The sequence below is a fragment of the Gavia stellata genome, chromosome 8 (assembly GCF_030936135.1).
Source record: "Gavia stellata isolate bGavSte3 chromosome 8, bGavSte3.hap2, whole genome shotgun sequence".
Classification (NCBI taxonomy): Eukaryota; Metazoa; Chordata; class Aves; order Gaviiformes; family Gaviidae; genus Gavia; species Gavia stellata.
This window is the reverse complement of record NC_082601.1, coordinates 35,994,022-36,019,760: the sequence shown is the minus strand read 5'-3', so window position 1 is coordinate 36,019,760 and position 25,739 is coordinate 35,994,022. Positions and strand designations below refer to the sequence as shown.

At 37.8% G+C, this 25,739-nt stretch overlaps 1 protein-coding gene across 2 annotated transcripts in view; it reads left to right on the top strand.

The window, feature by feature from the left end:
• COL3A1 (collagen type III alpha 1 chain) overlaps nt 1–25,739 on the top strand; it is a 52,908-nt gene that overhangs the window by 9,046 nt on the left and 18,123 nt on the right. The window contains exons 2-20 of one of the 2 annotated variants that reach the window (XM_059820783.1): nt 9,084–9,289; nt 11,337–11,375; nt 11,943–12,059; nt 14,191–14,262; nt 17,713–17,778; nt 18,382–18,435; nt 18,657–18,710; nt 19,403–19,456; nt 19,614–19,667; nt 20,114–20,167; nt 20,655–20,699; nt 20,904–20,957; nt 21,948–21,992; nt 22,725–22,778; nt 23,278–23,376; nt 23,499–23,543; nt 23,666–23,764; nt 24,524–24,577; nt 24,713–24,820. In XM_059820783.1, the coding sequence (XP_059676766.1) occupies nt 9,084–9,289; nt 11,337–11,375; nt 11,943–12,059; nt 14,191–14,262; nt 17,713–17,778; nt 18,382–18,435; nt 18,657–18,710; nt 19,403–19,456; nt 19,614–19,667; nt 20,114–20,167; nt 20,655–20,699; nt 20,904–20,957; nt 21,948–21,992; nt 22,725–22,778; nt 23,278–23,376; nt 23,499–23,543; nt 23,666–23,764; nt 24,524–24,577; nt 24,713–24,820 (1,373 nt within the window). The remainder of the gene's footprint in view (nt 1–9,083; nt 9,290–11,336; nt 11,376–11,942; nt 12,060–14,190; nt 14,263–17,712; nt 17,779–18,381; nt 18,436–18,656; nt 18,711–19,402; nt 19,457–19,613; nt 19,668–20,113; nt 20,168–20,654; nt 20,700–20,903; nt 20,958–21,947; nt 21,993–22,724; nt 22,779–23,277; nt 23,377–23,498; nt 23,544–23,665; nt 23,765–24,523; nt 24,578–24,712; nt 24,821–25,739) is intronic. The other variant, XM_059820784.1, reaches the window with a different exon arrangement.

Genomic DNA, 25,739 nt, shown 5'->3' with positions numbered 1-25,739 from the left:
AGGCAATTATATTAGTGTAGAATTTGACCCCCTGCTGTTTTACTCATCTCTGATGTAAATTCACTTTGGTCATGGAGTTATATTGGGGTTGACTTTATCCAACGTATCTGAAAATATAAATGATATTACCATATGCACTATACTGCATTGTAACATTTCCCATCTGTTTCAGTCTCCGGAGAGAAACATTGAATCAAGCTGATTTCTTCCAAGGCAAACCACAGAAACAGCACTGCATAAAATTGTTAGCCCTCTCACTGAGCTAAGGGGAAAGAGAAGATCATGTCCCACTTGAATCTTTAATCACCTGATAAAATTGTTTTAATTACAAAGTTAGTCAATAAAAACCAAAAATCATACACTTTTTTTTCCCCACACAGCCTTTGGGTTTTATCTTGTGAGAAGCTTAAAGTATCCTGAATTAAGTAGTTATGGTTCAGTGTTTTACATGAGGTGCTATGTAAAGCAAGCTGTAACAATTACCAGTTTCCAATGGTTCCCTTTCACTTAGCGGCTCAGAAGCTGAATCTCACTTTAATGATGCTTTGGATCTGTCAGACTGGGTATACAGTCTGGGAAACCTGCTTGTACACAATGACTTTTCCAGTTTTTCTTTATTCTTGCCAGGACAGACCTACTGGAAGAAATGTTGCAAGGAAACCTCCAATGTTATAAAATATTCCTGGTCCTAGCTAAAATCAGAAATGCAGAAGTATGTCTTTGAGATATACCTTGGGGGTGATTTTTTTTTTTTTTTTTTTTTTTTAAGTTCTGACAAAATATGCTGGATTTTGGTAAATTTTTCCACTTAATTGATCCTCATTACGTTGAGCATGAAGCTATTGTTTTTCTTTAGAAATATGTTAGGCCAGCTTCTTACAGAATAAAATTGGAAATGTTTATGTGTTCAAAATTAAGATTACCCTGACACTTGGACTCTGGCTGTGTAAGTCTTCACTGACTGCCCAAGGAGTGGGCAGGATGTATGTTTAAAGAAACTAATAAGTCCATAAAAGCATCAGTAATCACATCAGACCTTGAATTTATGTCAGTTTCTGCATGGTTTAAGACACAAGTCTTTGTGCCATTTGGCATCACTCATTCTAAAGACAAGAAGCACATTAAAATCATATTACTGCAGAGTAGTAAGAATTTATGCCAGTGCTACAACTATTTATCCACAAATAAAGTGATTGCAGCCCGCTGCTTATTTTTAGAGTGACACCAAATGGCGCAAAAGGTGATGTGCCAAAAAATATTGTAATGTAAGAACAGAGGGGATGGAAAAATCTCATAGGCATTTTACCAATAATTGGAAGAGCGACTGAAAAATTATGCAATGGTTCCTCTAAAAGGCATTGAATGCACTGAATTAAGATGAAATTCTTACTATGTGTCTGTGTCCTGCTTTAATGCAAATGGTTACCCGTATTAAAAGGTTTGATCTGCCAGGCACTGAAGATCTTCAGCTCCCACCAGAATAATTAGAAGTGATGTTCTTTACGTCTGATCCAAAGCCCAGTAAAATCAAGGGAGGTTCTGATCAGGCAGCGATCGGAAATCAGTGCCCTTAATCAGGAATGAATGATACACATTCTGCAGATTATAGCAAAAGAAGTCTTTCTCTACTAAAAAGACAGAAGTAATAATTGTCTGAGTTACAGAGTCAACCTCTTGAGAGAGAACTTTGGAGAGGAAATCCCAGAATAACATGTCAGTACAGATGGTCATTCAGGAGTATCATTCTCCCTTACAAAAAACGATTTAGGTCATAATGTTGTCGAGGAATAGCTAACAACAAAAGGAGTATAATTATTTCTTGCATGCATCAGATGGTTTTCTCAAAATTACTTTTATAAGTTCAGAAACAGGTATAACAATTCTCTGGGCAACCCAAGAAAAGAAGTAAGGGGATAGATATACAGCAGTCTGCTCTATCCTGCCCCTCATCTGACTCGGTTTGAAATGACAGTTCTGCCAAAACCAACCCCCACCAACTAAACAAACAAAAAACCCTCCTTGCACTTTGTTTTCCTATTAGCAGTTTTGAAACAAGAAAACTCTTCTGCCATTGTTTTTCATGCCGGACACCAACTGAAGCCAGTGGGGCTGTTGTGTAACAATATCGCTGATGGGATATCGCTGGTCCCTATTTCAAAGCAATGCTTATGTGGCAGGGTGACCTTTAGAAGCTGCATGAAGCACATCATTCAAGGATGTCAACATGCATGCCTGAGTAGAGCAATTTCTGAAGCATAAATGCTGAGGCAGAACAATGTGGCAGATTCAGCCACTTTAGACCACATTACCTTTGAGAACAGCAATAGTCCTCTGAAGATAAAGAAAAATTAGAGTGCTTAACATAAATCACACTTTGAAAGATTAATAATAATCTGCAAGGAAAATAGAGGCATTTTGTGTTTTAATTGGTAGCAAATATGCCATAAGCATATTTTTTAATCCTGAAATTTCTAAAATTTCTAAAAGCTGCAGAAAGGTTGAAGCATTTGGAGCTTATAAGGACTAATGAAGGGAACAAGCAATGATTTGTTTAAAATACAAATACTTGTTTGTACTAGTGCAGGCCTGGCTTTTTTTCCATTTTGTAATCTGAAAGACAGATCGGGGTGTATCTCAGAGCAAGGACAGTTTGGCTACATGACATGATGATCCTTTGCCTGAGAATCCAGCCTCTTATATGCATTGCCAGTGAAACAGTGCATGTCTCCTTTCCGCAATACCTCTGACAGACAAGTACAGTACTATGATTAACCAGCATTCTTTTATGCTGCTTTCTTTTCTTGCTCTGCATCTGAGTAAGGAAAACGTCTGGGACTGGCGCAGTGGCAGAACTGTTCAATCGCCAGCTTTTTTGGCAGACAAGCATCCCTAGAAGTAAGAAAGCTTTGGTTTTAATCTGAAAGCACAGGATGTAGCCATCCTTTTTGGTATGAAACTTGGGAAATCTGTGAACCAGTCATTCACACTCCTTTTCCATTCCACCCGATAGCAGTTCTTCCTCCTACAGGACATGGAGCAGGAAAGGGTTTTTAAGATGGATCTGCTCTGATTTTTCACAACTTGTATTTAAGTGTTTTATCAATTGAGGTGTCACTCCTGATACCTCCAATCACATGGTGGACAAGCCTTACAAAATATTACATCAGTACAATTGAATCTGAAAATGTCCTAATAGGTAGGTACACCCAAATTGGCCCTTATGTCCTCATGCACCGTGTGAAGTGGATTCAATTAATTAGCTGGTTGGTTGAAGACAATTCCAGCTGAGAGAATGTCTGTAGGCCTTGCAGTCAAAAAAAAAGTCTTGTTAAACCATTTCTTTTCTTATATTTTCACCTCTTTTCCTGACTCCTATGAAACAGAGACTATTTCAGACTTTTCCAGTACTCGGCACTTACCTGACAGGAGAACATGCAGACAAACCAGGCCATTCTGGCACAGCAAACTAATTAGTTCATTATGAGAGTTTGTTTGTGTCCATTACTGACCACAGGATGGAATGAGTATGTTTGATTTTCTTATAAACATCATCATAATACCAGACAGGGAGCCCAAACCATTTGCTTCAAGGTAGACGCCATGGCATTCTTTTCTGCTCAGTAAATGGAAAGCAGTGATACTGCAGAGGCTGGAATGGATTCCTCCATCTACTCCAGTGCAGGGGAGAATTACAGCATTTCCATTGAAAATGAACAATATATCTCCTTTCTACTTTGTCCTTTGGTTAAACAATGTATAAACCAGTGCTGGAATACACAATAAAGAGATATGTTTACTATAGAAGAAATGTAAAAAGACTTTTTGAAATAGCCATCCTGTAAAGCAAATGACCAAAATCAGCTCAGAGTAAGGAAGCACAGGCTTTGTACAGTTAAAAGTCCATAAAAAGTGACAGAAAGACCCTTCTTATCTTCAGCAGACTTTGGACCCAGTCAAAGTTAGAGGCAAGGCCTCCTTCATCTCAGTGCTTTAGCCTTTGCTAGATTCACTTTAAATGACAGCAAAAAGTGTTTGCTTGACTCATTGCGTTTGTGATCAGATTCTCACAGATCAAAGCTCCTCGGATTTGCTTCCCAAGCCATCATCGAGCAGCTGCTGGAGGATCGTGAGTCACCTCTGTGTGGACTATTGCCCTTTCTGAGGCAGAACCAGACAAGTTCAAGATGTTCTTTAATTTCTAACCATTTAGTCACATCTCTGCAAATGGGATATGTGAGTCTGTTACTAATGCAATAGCTGGACTTTTGCTTTGTCCAAAGTGGAAAAGTCTGTGGTTTTGGGGGATACTATTAGGAGATTTTTTCCTTTTACCATATAAATGTGATTAAGTCATGATCACAGCACTTGAACAAATGCAAAGCCAAAAGCAACTACCAAACAGGTCAGCTTCTCAGGTCACAGCACTCAATAACAAATTCCCACTCACCTGACTGGAATCGGGATTATGTCCCATATGACATCTGTCATCCTTCAGGCCTACAATGACCACATTTGTTTTCCCGTGTACACATTTGGGCTCACACTTCTAGGTCCTTTGAGACTAAATGGTGATTTTTCTTTCAGCTTTCCCTATTGGTCTGCTCACATACAGCTGCTAGTCTGCTTAGAAAATGGGAAATAATTCAAAACCAGCATATGACGTAGACTGTGTTGCCTATTTTTCTTTTCTTCACTTTTTAGGCTGGCCTAGGGAAATGCTACTCAAAGCAAAATCTTTAAAAATGTGAATGCTCAGTAAACAGCATAAATACAAAGTTATTCAGGCTTTCAAATATTAAACTTTAATTCTTTGTACAATGAATCAGACATTGACACAGCTTCCAACAAACCATTGCAATAAATGCCATAGAAGTGAAGTGCTGTATAGCCACCGTATTTAGGGCTTTGGGAAGAAGATTAAGATTTTGCATTGCCATAGGTGAATACTGTTGAGTTCTAATATTTTTTTAAATCTTAGGCTAATATATATGTTTAGGAATCAATAAGAAAAGCTGGCTAAGACAAGTATGTGACTGTTATACCGCAAGTCTAGAAGTAGGCAAGTCAGCTTTTTTTATAGCCTTATTATTCCTATATGTTATTTGCCAGTGCTTCAGAACAAATCAGCTTTCCAAAGGATTTTGGAGTAACGGTTAATCTTTATAAGTAATGCAAAATGCATTATGTCATAACATGCTGACACACAGATCTACATTTGAGCACAGAGGGGGTGTCTTGAACAGACTAAGTCTTCCCAGATGTAAGTTTCCTTTGGAAACCTATTTAATACTTTCATTCTGCCAAAGGCCGCAATGATTTTCATTGCAGCTCTCCTAGCTTATTTCTTGATTCATTTAACAATGTCCAGAAAGTTAGAAGCAAATATGAATGTAATTATATCCAGATGTCGCCAATTTTTTGACTCTTTTCTGTGTGTTAAATGGTGCCATCTACTGTAGCATAACTGAATGACAACCTTGTAAAAATGCAGAGAAATCTGCTTTATTTCCTGATTACTGTAAAATTATGTCAGTCATTTTGTGACACATTTTAAATTTCCATTATTTTTATCTATATTGTTGACTAAAATATGCAAAAGTGAGTATTCTCAGTGTGAAAAATTGGTCACTGGAAAAAGCCTCTGCTTCAGAAAAGAGCAGCTGTCTTGAAAACAGACTCTTTTCTAACCAGCAGTGCAAAAATATGGAAAAGATGGCCCTTTTCTGCTCCCCATTCGAGCTGTTCTCTTAACTGTAAGACAGCAGGATCACATCTCTGGAAATAACAAAACAACAAAACAAATCAATGAAAATGAAGTAAGGATGAAGAAAAAATTGACATGAAAATGCAAATTTTTGGATATGAATTTCCTAGTGAATAAGAACCTTGCTGTCTTAAACACATAGTTAAAAAAATTGTGGTTTTGAAAGGATAAGAGAGTGATACTGAGAGCTGCAAATCTGAATATTAAAAATAATCAAACACATCTTATGGGTACAGAAGCATGTGTACACTATGCATTTTTTTATGTGTATGCAATTCATGTAACTGTACATTACATGTGCACACAGTAACAGTATTAATTCCTTTAGATCTGTATCATGGTATTTTTATTTAACAATTATGTATAAACTATGTTTTGCCCTAAACTAAAGAAAAATCATCTCTTCCCTTCCTCATTATGTTTGTAAGTGAGAAGGACGTTTTAGCCTGTGGAGTGACAGCTGAGTGCATCGCTCTGGTGTGAAGTGGATCTATGCCCAGCCGTGCTCTCTAGGGTGTATCCAAGCAGCTCCTTTTAGACAGATAACAAGCCCTAACCTCCCCAGTAGCTTTGATGTTATTTGGCCTCCCACAGTATACTGCTTTTAAGGCCTTCTTGTATACAGCGAACCACTCGCACACTGAGCTACTCAGCTTTTGCCACTTTATAATTCGTTTTTTTCATGAGTCGTTATAGAGAGTATAAAAAAGATTTCATTCATAATGCTGCACTTCTCATTTTTAAAATACATTTCAGCCTTCTTGTTTGTCAGGAAACATTTGTCATTACTCTTGTCAAGGCTGGGCAGTTTGGTTTTTTCCTAAGTGTCCGTAGTGAAATCCTGGTTTGTTAAAGGAGGAAAATGTTTCTCGCAGAAACAGTCAGGAAATAATTAAGCAGAGAATCAGCTTATTTACCTGGGATCCACTGACATGATTCTGTGGTGTGAGAGCTGGGAAACAAAGCAACTTTTTTAGAAACTAAATCTAGCTTGGCAGACTAAGAAAGGATGTCTAGATCCTCTTCAGAGGTAGTGGCTGTTAGGCGGTGTCCTTTGAAGCAGCATCTGATGCCATGACCCTGTGTCATGGTGGGTGTGAGGAAGATGCTGTCCTGGAAATAAGCAGTTCTCGACCTCTCTTGTGCAGGATCTGAAGTTTCTGGTGAGGCCCAAAAGGTGGAGAAGCAAAGGAAAAAGGAAGAAGTTAATTTCTAAGTGACAGAAAATGTCTGAGGGGGATTAGTTTTCATATGCTGCTGGAATGTTTTAGATTTTAAGATTTTTTGTGTTGTCAAAGGAAGGTAAAATACTGTCTCCCAGCCTGATATCAGGCACAAAAAAAAATATCAGCTTGAAAATGCCTGAAAAGGATTTTTGAAGCTTTTTGCATCTTGTTGTTTTTCTAATCAAGCTGGTGGTCAAAACCAACTCTTAACCATAAGTAGTATCAGCCTTGACAAGTCAACATTTTCCTGTTTGCTTCTTTTGTAATTGAAGTGCAGAAAGAACATAAGTTGGTGTACACAGAAAGCCTGTAGTGATGTTGAAATGGGGAAAAGAAACCTCCTGTCCCATGCAGTGCCCTGCTCCGAGATGCCCACTCTGATTCTCCACTCAGTGAGCCAGGAGGTCTTGGTTGTATTCCCCATTGCCCTGACAGAGCTCATACTCGGAGGTGATGAATTTCATGGGTGACACGGAGGAAAAAGTTGGGTTAATATGGACAAGGAAAAGCAGCTGAGTGAGACACTGGGAAGGGAGCAGTCTGAAAAACTAAGCTCAGTTGAGTACATGGCAGTAAAGAAGGTGAACTGTTCAGGTACAAAAGACAAGAGGATTCAGGGAAGATGGAAAGGGAAGTTATGTGTTACAGGAAAGATGAAACTGAATAGAGAAAAAGGGGACTGAGGCAGAAGCAGCACGAGAAGAGAGGAAACGCGTTCAGGTGTGTACCATGCCAAAGAGCACGGGTGTGGGTATGGAAAGAGATATCCAGAAATACAGAGAGAAAGGAAAATAAAGAATGTAAAAAGAAAAAAAGAGATCAGCGTGCTAACGCAGTAGTGGAAAAGAGAAAAACAAAGATGAAAGATGCTGCATGTGAGAAAAGAAAAAGGGGCTGCATAACCCATAGGAATGGACTGCACTATAAATTTGGGCTCAGTGTTGTATATAATTATGACCATTACAACAATTTGATGGCATTCAGAATTTTCTGTCTGGAGCCAGTCAGAGCTTTGAATTACATCTTTTACCTTTGTTTTTTTCTTTTTGAAGGGTGATGTGTAGTAGGTAACTTATTCTGATATTAAGGTTTTAAGGGCGATGTAGGTACACAAATAGCTCTTTCTCCAGAATTCTGTGTTTGTAAACTGAATTATTTTGAATTATTCATGGAAAAAATCTTACTCCATTATTCAAGACATTCACTGATACTTATATTTGCAATCTAAGACTTCTAATAAGTTCTACAAAACTTACAAGGAGCTTGTCTAACTTTGCAGTGTTATTTTCATATTGGTTTCTTAAATGACTGGGCTTTCTGAATCTTGTTTCTCTGAGAAAATGCAAACCCAAAATTTAATGTTCAAAGCTGGTTTTCATCAGTTTCTTCAAATTCATTATCTACAGCAAATTTGATCAGTAGAATAGCTGTTGGAAGCCATTCACAAAGCCATGAATATTACAGAAGAACAACGTTTTTTCTGAAAATACAGACACTTGTAACATTTGAGTGGGCCAGACGACACATTAATTGCAAACCATTTGGGCAATTAATGTGAACATTCTTTTAGATCTGTCACATACGTTGGCTTTCAAAAAACACTTTGAAAACACTTGGTGCTAGCTATTAATGCAAGATGCTAGAGACAAGAGTTCGTGCTGGACAGACGGCTTATTCCACATCCATGTGTCAGTGCTCATGTTGGCACATGAGGGCTGATGATACACTTGTTTGAGAGATTTGGCACGTTTGCTTTTTAGCTGCAGCAGAGAATTCAGTTGCTAATTATACAGTAACTCAGTCTGACACTGAAATTACTCAAGATGGAAGATTATCACAGATTTAATTGGGCTTTGGATCAGCTCCAGGAGGTTTCCACTGATGTCTATTTATAGATTCAGAGCAGACTCTGCAATTAATGTAACAGATCCTCCCAGTGTCTGAAGAGAAGTATTTAGCCTTTTACTTCACTTGCATAAACTATATTACAGTAGAAAACAAAACAGACTCTCCAACAGCTTTCATGTTATTCATCTTTGATTTGGAAAACACATTTGAAATAATACTGAACACAATTTTGGCTTTCTTTCCAGTTGCAGGATGTACCCATCTTGGGCAGGTTTATGCTGACAGGGATGTTTGGAAACCAGAACCATGCCAAATCTGTGTGTGCGACTCAGGATCTGTTCTCTGCGATGACATCATCTGTGACGATCAGGAGCTGGACTGTCCCAACCCAGAGATTCCCTTTGGAGAATGCTGTCCAGTTTGTCCACAAACAACACCACCACCTACAAGAGTAAGTTTGTTCTCAGTGCTGTTGCTTTGGTGTTGCCGCCTTCTTGATCCATGTCAACCTCAATTCATTTTCTGTTAGATGCTCTTAAACACTTTTCTTTTAAATGCTAACTGTCACTTTCTGACTCTAGGCAAATACTTAGGATGGGCAAATGTTGCCAAATCAAGTAAAAAAGCCTGCTTGAGCTTTCACAGAGTTTTATCTTTTTTGTTAAATTCAAGAATACTTCTGTATTCTATCAGAGAATTGGTACCAGATCTGATAAAAAACTTGTTAGTTCTTTGGGCTTTGCAGCTGAAAGCATGAAGTCCTTCAACCCAGTTTTACGTAGACAACAGGCACAGATAAATAGTACAAAGGGACAGAGGGCAACAATTAGCCATTACATTTTTCATCTTACAGAGAAGTATAGAAATAAAACAAACAGCTTATTTGTTGACTGCATGCTCAATCTGTATCCATGAAACTAATGCCAACACAGAATCACAGAATCACTAAGGTTGGAAAAGACCTGTAAGATCATCAAGTCCAACCTTTAAAAAAAAAAAAAAAAAAAACCCAAACCACAGCACACCAAAAACCAACCCACCCAACACCACACAGCACCATGCCCATCAAGCTACATCCCACAATGCCACATCCACACGCTCCTTGAATACCTCCAGGGAGGGTGACTCCACCACCTCCCTGGGCAGTCTATTAAAGAGTTAAAGAAAGTTAGAGAATTTTCACAGCATACTGTGAGGCTGCATTTCTTATCAACTCAATGCTACATCACCACAGAGTACATTTCCTTTTGCAGAGTTATTGCTGACTTAATGCCCTGTAAAGGAAAGGTGATTCAAGCCCTACATCCCTGATTTATCATCATCTTATTTATAGACACCAACATCATCTAAACCAGTTGCAGCAAGCTAACCTCAGGAAAATCAAGAATGTTAGTGCATGCCAAGTCCCCTGCCTAAACTGCTTCAGTGTGTGAGCCAGCGATAGTGAGCTCTAGGGTTATCTGAGTATTTCACCCTTGTTTAAGATCCATGAGATTCTGTTAAAGTACATAGATTTCCACAGGCACATTGAAGATTCTTATCCAGAAGATAAAAGAAAAGAGTGAAAGACATGTGTATATGGAAGAGAAAGGGAAAAGATATATTTCTGCAGCTCTGTAGTATATCTGCTTAAACATGAGGTGTCATATACAAATACATCACCTAGTGTTAGTTGCACCATGCTAGTGCAACTGTACTGCTTCCAGGATTACCTGAGCTACCTCACTGAACAGTTCTAGAGGTGTAAACAAGTGGTACACAAAAGCATGCCGGAGATTCAAGCACAGCTCCCTCTCTTGTTGAGTCTAAGGACTCTTTTATCAGTTCTGTGGTTCCTGATAATAAAGGACATGTGAACTACTTCCTCCAGCATCTGTCTTCAATATATAAGAGTTTGATCAGCCCACTGGAAGCTGTCCTCCTGACCTTGCATGGTGTATAGGGAAATGCCATCTTGAAAGATCCAAGATAGTTTCAGCTGAATATTCTTTGCTACCACTAGCATCTGAATACATAAAAACTGTTCTGAACTATTAATTGAGAATCCAAATAGTAACATGTAACTGAATTATTAATTGAAAAATAAATAAATTGGAGGAGTAGAGCTGAGAAATTAAAATTAGCTATATTATCACACTTAACATGTTGGACTGAGAAGGATACAAGACACCTGTCCCTTACAGCTTTCCACAGTGGACTTTTCTCCCCATTGTACTCAATAGCAAAGCTCTACTGTCTTCATTGGTGCCATGTTTTTGCCTACAGGAGAGGCGTAGCTTTATGGATGAACCGTGAAAATGCAGATGAAAGACTGACCAAAAACCCCACAGCTTTTAAATAGACTGAATAAGAATAAATGGAATTAATTTGATAAAACTATATTCCAATGTTTAAATGTGTTTTCCCCTTGTTTTTATATATATATAAAAATATATATTCAGTTTCCGGTTTTATTTTTATTTTCTTTCTTAATTTAATTACTTTTCCTTTTTTTCTAGACTCCTGCAGTAGTCAGCCGAGGCCCCAAAGGAGACCCTGTAAGTGCAGCTTTTATTTTTTCCCAAGAAAACAAAATCAACAGCCAATTCCTATAGTGCTATATATCCCATTCAAGCTGCTGAGATATCCAGCTTTCATTGATGTCTGTACTGTCTGCAGGACTGTGCTGTATAGTTATTTTGTAAGGAACCCTTTAGCTTCAACAAAATTCTCAAAAATTTAAACTGGAAAAACAGAGAGAGAGTTTAGTCCAAACTGTATTACATTTGTTATTTTTTGTTATATTTCTTCCCAGTAGAAAAAAAATAATATCTATGGACTCTGCTAGCAGTATTAATTTTCGTTTCAGGAATTGACCTATTTAATATTTCTAGTGTGTTTGATCAAATATCAGCCACAAGAAGGCTCCAGCAACTAAGAAGTGTTTCCATTTTGTCTACTGTCTTTCCTGAATGTTCAGTTGTGGTCTTAGTTATGTTTAATAGAGGAAGTTTCCCACCACTATTGCACAGACTTTGTTACAAATGGAAGGGTTTGTCCCCCGACAGCCTTGCAGCTGGAGGCAAGTGCCGACTTATGTATCTGCTCTGTTTGTGTCTTTGCAGGGTTCTCCTGGGGTTCCAGGCAGAAATGGTGCCCCTGGCCCTCCGGGACAGCCGGGAAGTCCTGGAGCTCCTGGCCCCCCCGGGGTCTGCCAGTCGTGTCCCAGTATAAACGGAGGCGTAAGTCATCATTACGTTCAGCTTCTACCTTGCTGTTCATAAGCATACAAAGCAATACTGTAGGCACCTAGCCCTTGCATCTTCACACGTACTTTTTTTTCAATGGCATCTGTCTCTCATTTGTGCCTTTGAAAAACACAGCTGAGTGGTAGGTGGGTTTTTGTTGTTGGGTTTTTGGGGTTTTGTCCACAAAATTTGGCTGGAGTGCAATTAAATCTCTGCCTTATCTTATTTTTTTAAAACATTTGGAGCCAGATCTGATGAAGGACTTACGTAACTCAGAAATAATCTGACCAGAAAGAAAGTGTGCAGGAGGAAGTATGTCCCCTCAAGCTTAATGGTTAGGGAACTCTCTTACTTTCCTGTATTTTATCCGATGCATGTTTATTAAAGAAACATTGCTAGGAGACTAGATTGAAACACAGGTCCTCTGCTTGCAGGGAAGTGCCATGTAAGTACTATTTGTCATGCTCCCTCTTTATTTCTGGCCCACTGAATCTTGAATTCTTTTCTGAAGAGTTGAGCAGACTCAGCAAGACAGCTAATTTTAACTGAAGTTTCTATGCAGTTGGATTTGTTAAGGGAGCTGAGCCACAGCTAGCGCTTTGTTAAGAGTTGACATTGTCTCCTGTGCAATCGAGCAAGCCTAGCTTTACAAGATGGGATTGCTTTAGCACAAAACTGTTAAAAATCATATGTTAAAACAATTGCTACTTTTGAACATAGGCCACTGTTTATAGTTTCCATGTACACTTCCCACTCCCAGGTAAGCCAAAAACTGAGGAGAGATGTCTTGGGTTTATTTCATTCTGAAAGGGATTGTATCTGAAGGGCTGAGCTGCTGGGAGAGGTACCCATGGATCGGGTAACCAGTCTCAATGGACATCATAATAATATACCAAGAGAGTTACTGGGTTTGGGTTGGCAGATGCAGAAACAGAAGAGGACGATAGGCTGAATTAGTCACCCACTCCAATGCTGTATCAAAGATGTGCTGTTGAATCCTGACGAGAGGGTTGACATCAAGTAGTACAGGAGTCGTTTTGTACCTGGTCAGCGAAGGTGGGTCCACAGTGGTTTGGGCTGTCAGGCAGAACACTTCATGTATTCAACCTTTCCTGCTCAACCACTTATGTGCCATTAATACATAAACTGCATTAATGCCATATTATTCAACTAAGTTTGCTAACATCTGCATAATAAAGTCAGCACATGCCAATTAAGGGGCTTACATGGGAATTCCTTGAAAACCTGACTGTAGTTTTCTTTTTTAAAAACAGCATTTTATGTAAATGGGTGTGTCAAAGATGCTATCTGCTCTCAGAAAGGACCACAGGACATGTTTTCTCTGCATGCCTTGGACTGAGCTTCCATTTGTTTCAAGATAAATTGTCAAAAGCATTGAGACTTAGCTGCTTGGGCTCAAAAGTAATGATTGTATTTTAATTATTTGGAGTGACATAGTGAACGGGAAGGGAGAAAGGGAAAGATGGAAAATGGCATTAGGAAAAAAGTGTAACACTAAATTTTCTGAGATGTGTAAGTTCCCATGCATGAGATAAAAAAAAAAAAAATTATTTGTAATTCAGGGAAGGATAGACTTATACACAGGCAAGAGATTTTTTGCTACAAAATACTCTGAAATGAGACATTCATTAGTCACAGGTAAAAGAAATGAGGATACTAATAATAAACTGTTAAACTGTTGCATTCTTTAGTGCAACAGTAAATATTTCATGAACTTCCTTGAGTGACAACTAAGGCCAACAGAAAAGAGGCTGATGAAGGCAATGGGCGGAAAAGCTTAAAAGGAGTCAAACAAGAATGAAAAGAGGAGAGAGACAATTTTTCAACTCAGCTGAGGCCCAGCTGTCATGATGAAAATTGGATGCACATAGCGTAGGGGACTAACGTTACCATGACCACAAAAGGAAGATACTCACTGGGCTTCTCATATGGATGATTTAAAAATATGGCAGCTATATGTCAAACAAGTACTACTCAGTAGATACAAATCAGTTATTTCCATACATTTGCCATACCAATGTAAGAAAAGACTTATTTGATTCGTAGCAATCACCTTTTTTTTCTTTTTTTTTTTCTTTCTGTTTTTTCTCTATTTCTTTTACAGAGTTTTTCTCCACAGTATGACTCCTATGATGTGAAGGCCGGTTCAGCTGGTATCGGTTACCCACAGCCTATTGTAAGATGATATAGCCTTTTTTCTGTCCTTTCTTTTTTTTTAAAGAACAAATTTTCTGCTCGTAGATTATACCTTGGAAGTGTATGTATCCTGATTTAATTTAACAAGATAAGTTTTAATTTAATTGTTGCCTGCAAGTGGAATGCGATGTAAGACAGCAGTTTGCTTGGCAATATCATTCTAGAAAGTAACTATAGATTATCTGGGTCTTTTGCCTTTTCTCTCTCTTTCTTCCTTTTCTTACTTTCTTTTTCCTAATCTCCCCATGATTCACTTTCTTACGCTACCTAAACATTTACCCCTTTATCCCTTGCATACCCTCCTCATTTATCTGCTTTGGTATTCTTCTACTAATTGCTTCCCTCTCTTCCACCACTTTTTTACCTCTTCCACTGTCCCTAATCTCTCTTTATCCATTCAACAACATGCTGTCTTTACTCAATATGTTACTCCGTAATTGTTTACTTTTCCACAACTCAAATTTGGCTGGTAACAAGTGAGTAAATGCCTCTTATAATCTTTTTTTCATCCTAGAAGCAGTCAAAAGCTTTTCACTTTTTCTTTTTACAGTTACCATTTTTTTACCCACAGCTATTCAGACTGTGTACTAAGGATGCTGCATCTGTCTGCTAGGCCTGGCCCAAGCTTTTCACATTTTTTTTAGTGAGATAAAGCATGGATTGCCTGAAAGAGTTATGCGTGAGCTACGCTTCCCATATAAAATAAACTTAAATGTTGCACCTCATGATTTTCCTTTTAGGCACTAGGATTTAGAGATAGTCACCACCGATGACATGGAATGTTCTTGATTCAGGCAATCTGCTATATTGAGGATGTGGTGAATGGTTATAATTTGAAATTGGCTGCTGCTTCATTAAGCGTAATCATTATTTTCAGTCCAATGCTGCATAACCAGGTTTGGGTATCACGTGTTGTAACATACCAAGGCAGTTCCAAGTGAACATGTTATTTCTGAGGGTTTCATCAGATCATCCTCTGTGAAATAAATTTTACTGATCATGACAGCTGTTTCTGCTGAAATAGAGTTCATTATTTTCTCACCTTTATTTTCATCTGTTTATTTCTACCTTGTTCATTTGTTAATATGATCATCCATGCTTTGGTCTTCTGCAAACATCCATTTTTATATTTGTTTATTCATTTATTCATTTTCAGCTCCTCACAGTTGTTGCCCACAGCTTATCACATCATCTACATTTTGCTGCTTGGTGTCTTAATATGGGATGTACTGAACCAGGCAGATAACAGAGATACCTTTCAGCTAACAAACATGGTTACTCCTCTCTAATTTGGCATTTTTCCCTGAGGTGCCTAGTGATTGCCCTAGAATATCTTCAGTCAGAATTGTCTGTATACTTTCAGGTCATATGTTCCTTTATATTGCATCATGCAACGCATGACTGCAAAGCCGGTACCAGAGCAGTTACAGGCAGATGTAACTAAACTCACTAGAACTAAATAATGTTTATCACTAATCTATTACATAGATTAATTTATTTATTAATTTATAAATTTAATTTATCAATTTTCAACTTAAACTTTCAATTTAAATAAATATCCAAACTGAAATAATTTGGAAGAGTAAGAAAATAAAAAATACTGGCTATAGCACCAACATTTGTCCATGGGTGGTTACCATGCCTGGTATTTCCTCAGTCACACATCTCTCCATTACTGTCTTCCCGGTGGCTTTCCACTGCCTGTAGACTGATTTTGTACTTTACATCACAGTTTCTCCTCTCTTGCTCATATAACCTGCACATATTGTCTTTGTCTCTTTGAAACAATGCACATACTCTAACTAAAATATGCTCATTTGTTCACAGTCTGGAGATGCTGGCAGCGAGCAAATGTCATATCTAACTATCAGTTTATCTCCTTAGTCTGCACCTTGAAAAAAATAATGTCTTGTTTGTTTATAGCCGTATGTCTAATCAATTGATTGCAATTGACAAGTTGATGGCTCCAATTCATGTTGAATCCAGAGCTGTTTTATACCAAATGACTTCTAACAGTTAACAGCAAGGGAGCGCTCGTTGTATTCACACATTGAAGGCAACCCAATTTACCCAGACACTAACTGCTCTGCCATTTGGCGTACTTCTTGTCCTAGAAAATAGCAAATATTACAATGATTCTCTTGTTTAGATGAAAGACAGTCTGTGAACTAATATAAACATAGCATATTTGTAGTATTGTAGTATGCTATACTACATGTACTAGTATAGCAGTACTATTAATGTTGTATTATGAAAATTAGGTTCATGTAACAACTGTAATACACGACCTATTCTGACACAATATGACAATATCCTATGAAACACATTATGTGCAATATTAAGCTAAGGAATATAATGCCAGTACTGCAGTACATGGTGTTTTTCACGTAATTCATATATTTCAGTTGTTTTGGCTTTATCAAACCCATGTAGAGTTTAATTTAGCAAAAGGGTTTTTTTAAGAACCACATATAGCTGCTCTAAACCACTGTGCTAAATTTCATGTTTTCTGTTTTGCAGTATCAAATGCTTTGGTGGTTGTTGATACAGGAAGTAGAAATATTAGCACTCTTCCTGACTTGAGAATTTCCTTAGCAATATTTTACTCCCTTTTTGCCAGTTAAAATAAGGAACAGTATTACTGATTTGAGTTAAACCATATGTATATTGAGGTTTAATCCTCTGAGTCCTTTGGTTAGTCCAGATATCATTTATTTCTTATAGCTTAGTACTGTTAAAGTTCAGAAAATATTTCGCTGGTGAAAATGCCTGCCTTATTGACAATAACAAAAATATGGCCTTAATTCAGTATACCTGTAAGTTCTAAGAAGTCTAGGGTCATAAACAGAGTTTATCACATAAAGTTCTTCTAATGGGTTGTATATGTACATGTAATATAGTTCCAGAATGCAGGTGGGAAATTTTAAAATTAGTTTTAGAAAGCAAAATCTGGCATCAATAGACCAGCAAGCAAGTTTATTAGTACACTTTGGCTCCACCATTGAAGACGCAAGGTTAGGCTAATACAGCTCAGTTACATGGCAGAGAAGCTGAAGCTCATTTACTGTATTTAACAAACTAGCAGTACCAGTTATCTTTTCTTCCAGCTTAGGTAGCCGAAAAGCTAAGCTGCGAGCATCCTTCTGGAAGCTTTGAAAATACCTTGTGGAGTATGTTAGCTAAGGCTGCAAGGAGAGACCCAGTGATCCCTTTTCTGAAGGGACTGTAGGTACTAGACAATGTATTTAGCAATGTCTATATGTACTGTTTCTTCTTTTTCCTGCACCAACTGCATGTCACCGTGGATTTTTCTCTGTGCTAGCTAATATGTAGAAATTTATTTCAGAGTTACTGGTGACTATTGCAATGATATTAAGCTTTATAGCTATAATACATTAAAGTATTGACTATTTTTTAATCTACATTATAGACTGGCTTTCCAGGACCCCCTGGCCCCAGTGGCCCCCCTGGCCCACCTGGTCATGCAGGTCCCCCTGTAAGTAAAATTAATCTTTTCATAATCATCTCGTATTCTTTTATATGAGCTTCTCCTTTTCTCTGTCATAAATAGTAGGTACATTTTCAACCAATAAATCTAGATACTCTGCTGAAGAATTTTATGGATAAAAGTCATCTTCTATTAATTGGGTTGTACCACCTATGCACCGCCAAGACTCAATGGCTGAATGCTATATACTGTGCTTGCTTAAGTCCATATGTTCCCCTGAGCTTTCTGCAATTCTGTGGGGTGTCAGCTAAGGTTGTCTTAAGACATGCCACTACCTATCATCCTCTGTTAACATTCCCAAATGTTTATTCATACAAAAATTTAACCAGAGATAAAGGAAAGTGGGAATAATAATACACATTCAGTGAACGCACAAAGGGTCTGAGTTTTTTGATGTACATCTCCTTTTAGAGGAGTAGTTTTAATTCTGTTTTTACGGTGGTATATTCTGCTTGGTTCTGCTTTTGGTCATTCGGTGACAGTTCTGACTACTGTTTTCATTACAATTATGAGATTATTATAAAATATAGTAGCACCATGGAATGATGCATGTAATTGTTAACACCTTAACTGTTTTTTGCTGCATTATAGGGCTCTGCTGGATACCAAGGTTCCCCCGGAGAACCAGGACAACCTGGCCCTCCTGTACGTATACATTACCTATTGCTATATATGTTAAAGACATGATCTTACAAGCATGAATCTGTGTCATCACTGGAGTGGCTTAAAATTCTACAGTTCACCCTGTCTGTTTGCTATAATGTATGTCAAATGTACAAGTATTTTATGACACCTAATGCATTTTTAATTTGAAAGAGACTTAATATTTTTTATTATTATAGTAAATATTAATTATTTTTCTACAGGGACCTCCAGGTCCTGTTGGAATGATAGGCCCAGTTGGTCCACCAGGAAAAGATGTAAGTTCATTATTATTCATCCAGTAATTAATAAATGGGAAGAAAGAAAGTTCATTAAATAGTAAGACAGCAGAGCACATTGATACCATTGCATTTAAGAATTTTTAACATCTCCCTATTTCTCAATTTAACAACATGACTGTAAGAAATTTTAGCGGGCAATTTGATTGAAACAATTTTAAAAGAAAAAGGGAACCTAAGCATGAAATATGTTGTTTTGATCTGGTGCAAAATAAATTAGCAGTTATAAAGAAAAGCAGACAGTAGTGCTAGTTGTCTGCTCCCTTCAAATCTTGCTTTGAGAGTTAAGGCTGTTAAAACCATCTTTTGTGTCACAGCTGGGAGTCCTGAATAGGTATAGTACAAGGCAAGACAAGCAGCTAAAGTTTTTGTCCATTTTGAATGTTTCACCATGAAAAATGAGTTTTCTGTGATCATCTATTCCTAAATTTGGCTTGAAATAAATTAGATGTCAACCAAAATCTTGTGAAAAATTGATTTTATAAATTCTGGCAACTGTTTTTCAGAAGGCAGTCATATAGTGAATTGTCACCCTGCTATAATTTTCCCCACTGTCTTTGGTGGGAGTTTCATCTGCTTATTCCAACTTGCCTTGATCTACTAGTACTGCTTCTTTGCCAGTAACTGAAGCAATAGCAAAGCAGTCAAAAAAATTTACTTTCTTTCAATAGGGAGAACCAGGAAGACCAGGCAGAAATGGAGACCGTGGAATCCCTGGATTACCGGTATGGAAAAGCCCCCAATAATGATGGTCTTCGAATCAAAGTTTTTGTTTTCCCATTTTAAGTTAATCAAGTGAACATGACGCACAATGACCATTGGCTTGTGCCCTTCATACAGTAAGTATGGGATTTATTCATCTTTCTATATGTGTGTGTTTAGGGTCACAAGGGACACCCTGGGATGCCTGGGATGCCTGGGATGAAAGGTCAACGAGTAAGTATTGAGTGTACTGAGAATAGCTGAGTCTGTTACTCTACTTGAATTATGGTGTTGCACTGTTGTGCTCTGTCAGTCATCAATTCCCAGCTAAAGACACTGAATCATAGAATTAAAGACCAATTCCTGGACAATGTAATCTGACCTTCCGTAACAATGACTGTTAAATTTTATCTAGTTACCTCAATTGTAGAGCTCCATCCTGGATGCTGGGCTGAAGCATGCTTTCCAGAAAAGCATCCACTCTTAACTAATGGCCCTGGAGAGATGGAAGATTAAGATTTTTCTCTTTAAAATTGTTCCAATAGCTGATAGTAGTCATTATTAAAAATATGCCCCTTTATATGAGTTTGTCTTGAAGCTTAATGTTTTGCCAAGAGGAATCAAGTTTTCCAGAACACAAGAGGAATGCTATTCACAGCTATGGTTTTCCTTTCCCATAGGGTTTTGATGGAAAAGATGGTGCCAAAGGTGACAGCGGTGCTCCCGGTCCAAAGGTAAAAAACTATAGTGTCATCTTTGTAATAGGTAGAGTAATACCCTCCATCATTTGTTATATAGCTATGCATTGCATATTATGCAATCATAAAAATCCATTAGATATTAAAGAAACTCATTGAGTATCTCCATGAAAAGAATAAGAATCATCCCAAAGGAGTTAGACTTTCTGAACCAGATCATGTCTCGATTTTCCAGCCGTAATAAAGATGAGATTCCAAAATGAAAGGACATGCCTGGATCATCTGACTTTATTGCATAATATTAAAGGACTGAGTCTTCCTGATTTTTTTTTTCTGTTTAAATATTTTGTTTTGGCATTTGTTTAGACTTCTCAGTCCTCAGTTCATGCTGAGAACACTCAGCACCACGCAGAAAGGGGCAACGGATTGGCCTCTCTTGTTTCTATGTCTCTTTCCCTTGAATAAACCAAAAAATGTTCTCACCAGAGTTCATTCTGTGGTTGGTGTTTTCTTTCCATAACAGGGTGAAACTGGTCTTCCTGGAGCAAACGGATCACCAGGCCAACCGGTAAATATGTTTATTCTGTAGTATTTAAATGGAAGTGTCAATGGCACCTCATCGTTAACTGAGTTACCCATCTTTCTTTTAACTTTCATTACCCCACCACATGCATTGAACAATACTGAGATATGCAAATAAGAGCAATGTCTCTTTGCTCAGCCATTTTATTTTGGAAGCCATTTAACAGACTTGTTTTCTCCTATTTTCTAGGGACCAAGAGGTCCAGCTGGTGAAAGAGGAAGACCTGGGAATCCTGGTGGCCCTGTAAGTAATTGCAGCTGTTGTTCTTACCCAGAAGCAGCACATATTTTGTTTCAACATGTTGAGAATTCCCTACTTCATAGATTTACCTTAAAACAGTTGTAATGCAAAGGATTAGAAAACAATATAGCATCTGTAAATTGGAACATGAAAACTTTTCAGTCCCCAATTAAAGACGTAACACTTCTAATTCACATGTTCACCATCTTACTCTCTATTTCCTTTTTTTAAATGAATAGATTACACATTGAGAGGAGAGTTCAATGTTTCAGCATAAGCTCAGGTTCAGCTAAGAGGAATAGGGAGGAGGAGTGGAAGCAAAGGGCAGCAACTGAAGACAGAGAGAGGAAAAACTGCAATCTCAGAAGTAACTTACAGGAAAAAGATAAAATTACTCTTTGGCTGAGATTAGGGGGTACATTTTTTGCTCTGAAGGAAGTCATAGTTCATAATGTCCAACACAGTCAACAAACCATAGCTGAAGTATAATAATCAGCAACTTGTTCATACAAACACTATATAACCTGAGCAGCAGACCTGGTCTAACATGTCTACAAGACAGGCAACACGATTTAAATCATATCACTGTTTGTTAGGTTTTTGGACTGAATTTTAGTCTTTTTTGTGAATTAGAAGTAATAGTTAATTTGAAATATACATCTATTGAGATCTTATTTATTTAACCTTAAGAACTGTCCACACAGATGATGCTTTGTAACTGTTTTTTCCTTAAGAAATGTAATAATAATACATTTTTGCGTCTTGCTGCCTCATCATTACAGTACAAGTCACATAAATTGTTGGATATTCCTTCACAAAATATTTAGTTAATTATTATTTTAGAATTTCACATTTGAGGAATCCTTGGGTCTTGGTCAACTAGATGGGAATGTAGAGACACAAAAAGATGGTCTGTGAGTCATGGGCATTAAAGCATGTGGGTTCTGTGTCTGGGGTAGTGCTCTGTACCCAACATCTCTCTTCTTTCTGTAGGGTGCTCATGGCAAAGACGGATCTCCAGGAGCAGCAGGCCCACCTGTAAGACAACTTACAGATGTTTGATTTTAAGTATTTGTGTTGCTCAAGTCTAGTTACTTTTAGCTGATGTTCTGAAGTGCCAGCAAACCTGAGTCTGGCAGTGCACTAGTTTAAGAATGAGCATTTTATTTACTTATATTTCATAACTATGTTAGTTAAGACACTTGAAGCATACAGTGCAATAGGAGAGCTTTAACACTGTAAATCAGAAAATGCAGAAATCCAAACGCAGATTATTCTCAGAGAACATATAGATGGATTGAATTGCTGTACTCTATGCAGATCAAATTTTTAATGGTCTTATAAAATACATTATTTAGCTGTCTGAGGTGGGCAAAAGTTTTTCTTCTCCATCTGCCTAGAAACCTGAGCATGTCCACTTTTATGTGTAACAGCTATATTGGCTTTTTTTTTTCTCCTACACCTTTTTTATAATTGGAACAAATTTTGAAATTTTTTATAAATTAATCTCTTTAATGATAGCTTTCATGTTTTTTAAATTTATAACACAGAAATGTAGCTGAACGTGTAAAAGTCTGGGTCACTAAGATGTAGGTGTAATATTCTAGGACTAGCCAGACGTCATCTTCTACAGCATGATTTATATTTGCTATTTTGCCAGGTGTTTCCCCACTCAGAGAAAAATCTCATAATCAGACTTCTTTTTTAACTTAAGATTAATTCCATATGGCTTATACCTTTTGCATTAATAGTACTTCTTTCACTTTTAAGGGCCCCCCAGGTCCCCCTGGAACTGCAGGATTTCCAGGCTCTCCAGGTTTTAAGGTATTCAGCTAAAGATGCATACTAATATAGGATTTGGTCCTTTGGCTAGTTAGCCAGCTTATGTCACTATACATTGTTATTTTATGAGTCCTCCTATTTCTGGCTGCTATTACACTGTTTGCAAGCCTGGAACTGATGTGTTTTCAAATGCAGCATGAGACAAACCCTATCCTCATCACCTTCATGAATACCCACCCCAAAACACCTTTAAGTGGTAGACCCAATGCTTTATGTTGCATTATGGGAGGGGCTGAAGCAAACTTCCCCCAACTAGAGGAGCTGTGCAGCATGTGGTGGCTGGAGTGCACGGGTGTCTTGTGCCTCAGCACCAGGGTCACTGTGCTGATTTGGCTCTTTTGCTCAGGTGATGATGGTGGTAACCTTCTTCCCAAATCACACAAAGATGCCACAGTAGAGAAGAAGCCATGAAGCTAATACTGATGACCCTGGAGACAAGACTAAAATCCATTCATTTTCTCCTTTTACTGTTTTTCCATAGGGTGAAGCTGGTCCGCCTGGTCCTGCTGGTTCTAGTGGTAGTCCTGGAGAAAGAGGAGAACCTGGTCCTCAGGGTCATGCTGGGCCACCTGGGCCTCAGGTATGTAAATACCACATGGGAAATGAGAAGTGTTGTGCCACCTGCTCTTCACAAAGCCCCACATGTCCTTTGGTTTAGTCCTAGATTAGCAGCATCGGTTATTTATACACTTATTTTTTCAGGGCCCTCCTGGAAGAGCTGGAAGCCCTGGCAACAAGGGTGAAATGGTGGGTACTTTTCATATCACTGTCTTTTCCTGCACTGTGTTGGTGAGGGTCATTGTTTGGACTAGGCAGAGTCCAACAATGCCGTGCTTTCTTCATCCCCGTCTGCTGTTCACTCTCTGCAGGGACCTTCTGGTATACCCGGCGCTCCTGGTCTGCCAGGAGGCCGTGGTCTTCCTGGTCCTCCAGGTACAAGTGGAAATCCTGGAGCAAAAGGCAGTCCGGTGAGTTACTAATATTCATTACACTGGGTGTACAAACAAATATGGTGGAAGTAGTTCAGATACCATTAAAAAAAAAATGTTGAATTTGTCCTATTCATTTGAGATGGTCTAATAAATTAGTCTATAATAACAACAGGCAATTATTTTTATAAATATATATTTACCTTTCACACATTTCAATATTGCTATATATAAAAATTATACATAAATATGATAATATTTATTTGTTTTCCTAAATTATCTATCAATTCTGAAATACACAACAAAAAAAATAGCTTGTCTAAAATGGCTACGTTGTTTTAAAATCCTAATTTCACCTGTTTAAATTCCCACGGGCTGAGCCCACAGTCCACTATACCTACTGAGTTGTACCTATGCTTATAGTGTTATTTACCCCAGCAGGCCCTTTCCTGACAGCCTTACACCACATGTAGTTCGTTGTCAGAGAAAATACTCAGGGACTTCAAGCAAAAGTCTCAATGATGTCTGAAATAGCTCAGAAACAGACGTAAAATTTTATTCAGTGGTGCTCAAGATTGTATCGCTTCTTTCCTTTACTGCATTTTAAAGGACCCTCATGCATTTCACATCCAGGTTCAACTAGCGCATGCTAATTCCTTTGCAGAATGTAAAATAATAAAAATGAGTCAATAATTTGAAAGATGTCAAGTCTATTTCTTAGTATTTTAGTACATCTAATAGCTCTAGAATGATACCCTGTTGCAATCCATAATTTTAATGGGATTTTCTCCTGTTTAGGGAGAACCTGGCAAGAATGGTGCAAAAGGAGATCCAGGCCCAAAAGGCGAGCGTGTAAGTGATTTTAAAAGGCGTTCAGAGACTTCTTCCAAGGAAGCCTGAATTCTGATTCATTCCCCATACAAAACCCAGGATGGTTTTTTTGAGACTTCTAACTTCACTGGTGGGCTTTTTTGTTGTTGCTACCAGGGTGAAAATGGCACTCCAGGCGCTGCTGGACCTCCTGGTGAGGAAGGCAAAAGAGGTGCAAATGGTGAACCTGGCCAGAATGGCGTGCCTGGTACACCTGGAGAAAGGGTAAGATGCTGTAGATGACCATGCACATGAGGTACATTCTGAGTTAATACAGACACAGCAAAATCTAGTGTTAAATACTTTGAGGAGAAATGTGGCTCCTTATCTGTTCTTAGCAAATTCCAGATGTGAAACTGGGTTATGAAACTGGGGGCAATTTTTATCTAGTTCCTCATCTGAATTGCAGCACTTGGATCTATCTCAGTTTGAAATAAATTAATTTCTTTCATTTTTTGATATTGAAGAAGCAGTTATATTATATACATGGAAGTTGTATCAAAAGATTTGTGCTGAAAAGCAACCATAAACTACACGGGGGGAAAAAATACAAATTTCAAAATTACTTCTCAGTTAACAAAAATGCACAGTCACAAAATTTCAGCTCTGGAAAGTGAAATTAACACAAATTCTTCTGCATTCAGGATATGTCTTTATGTCAACACCTTTATTGTCAATAGATCTTAAATGTCAATAATGTCAATAACAACAATATTGTCAGGATGTCTTCTATGTTATAATACCTATATTGCCAACAGGTTTTTTCACTAGTAGATTTGATAACTTTCCAAAGATCATTTTCACAAAGGAATTCCTGAATTGATTTATTCAACAACATAAATAGCAACACCCGTACAGTTTTTAGATTTCTGTTCCCATCTGAACCAAAGGAAATTGTGCTGATCTGTTTATAACTCCTAATATAATAATTGATTGCAGTATTTGCTGAAGCTATGAGGAAACTAAAGATGCACAATGAACAAATTAATCATATTAAATATATAAATGGGGCTGCAAATTAAATTTTATAATTCAAATTTCTTGTAAGCAATGAAGATAGTAGTAAATATAAAAATTAAAACAATACAATAGAACTCTTTTCAGTATTGAATTAGAAGAAAATAATTGTTCAAGACTGAATGTG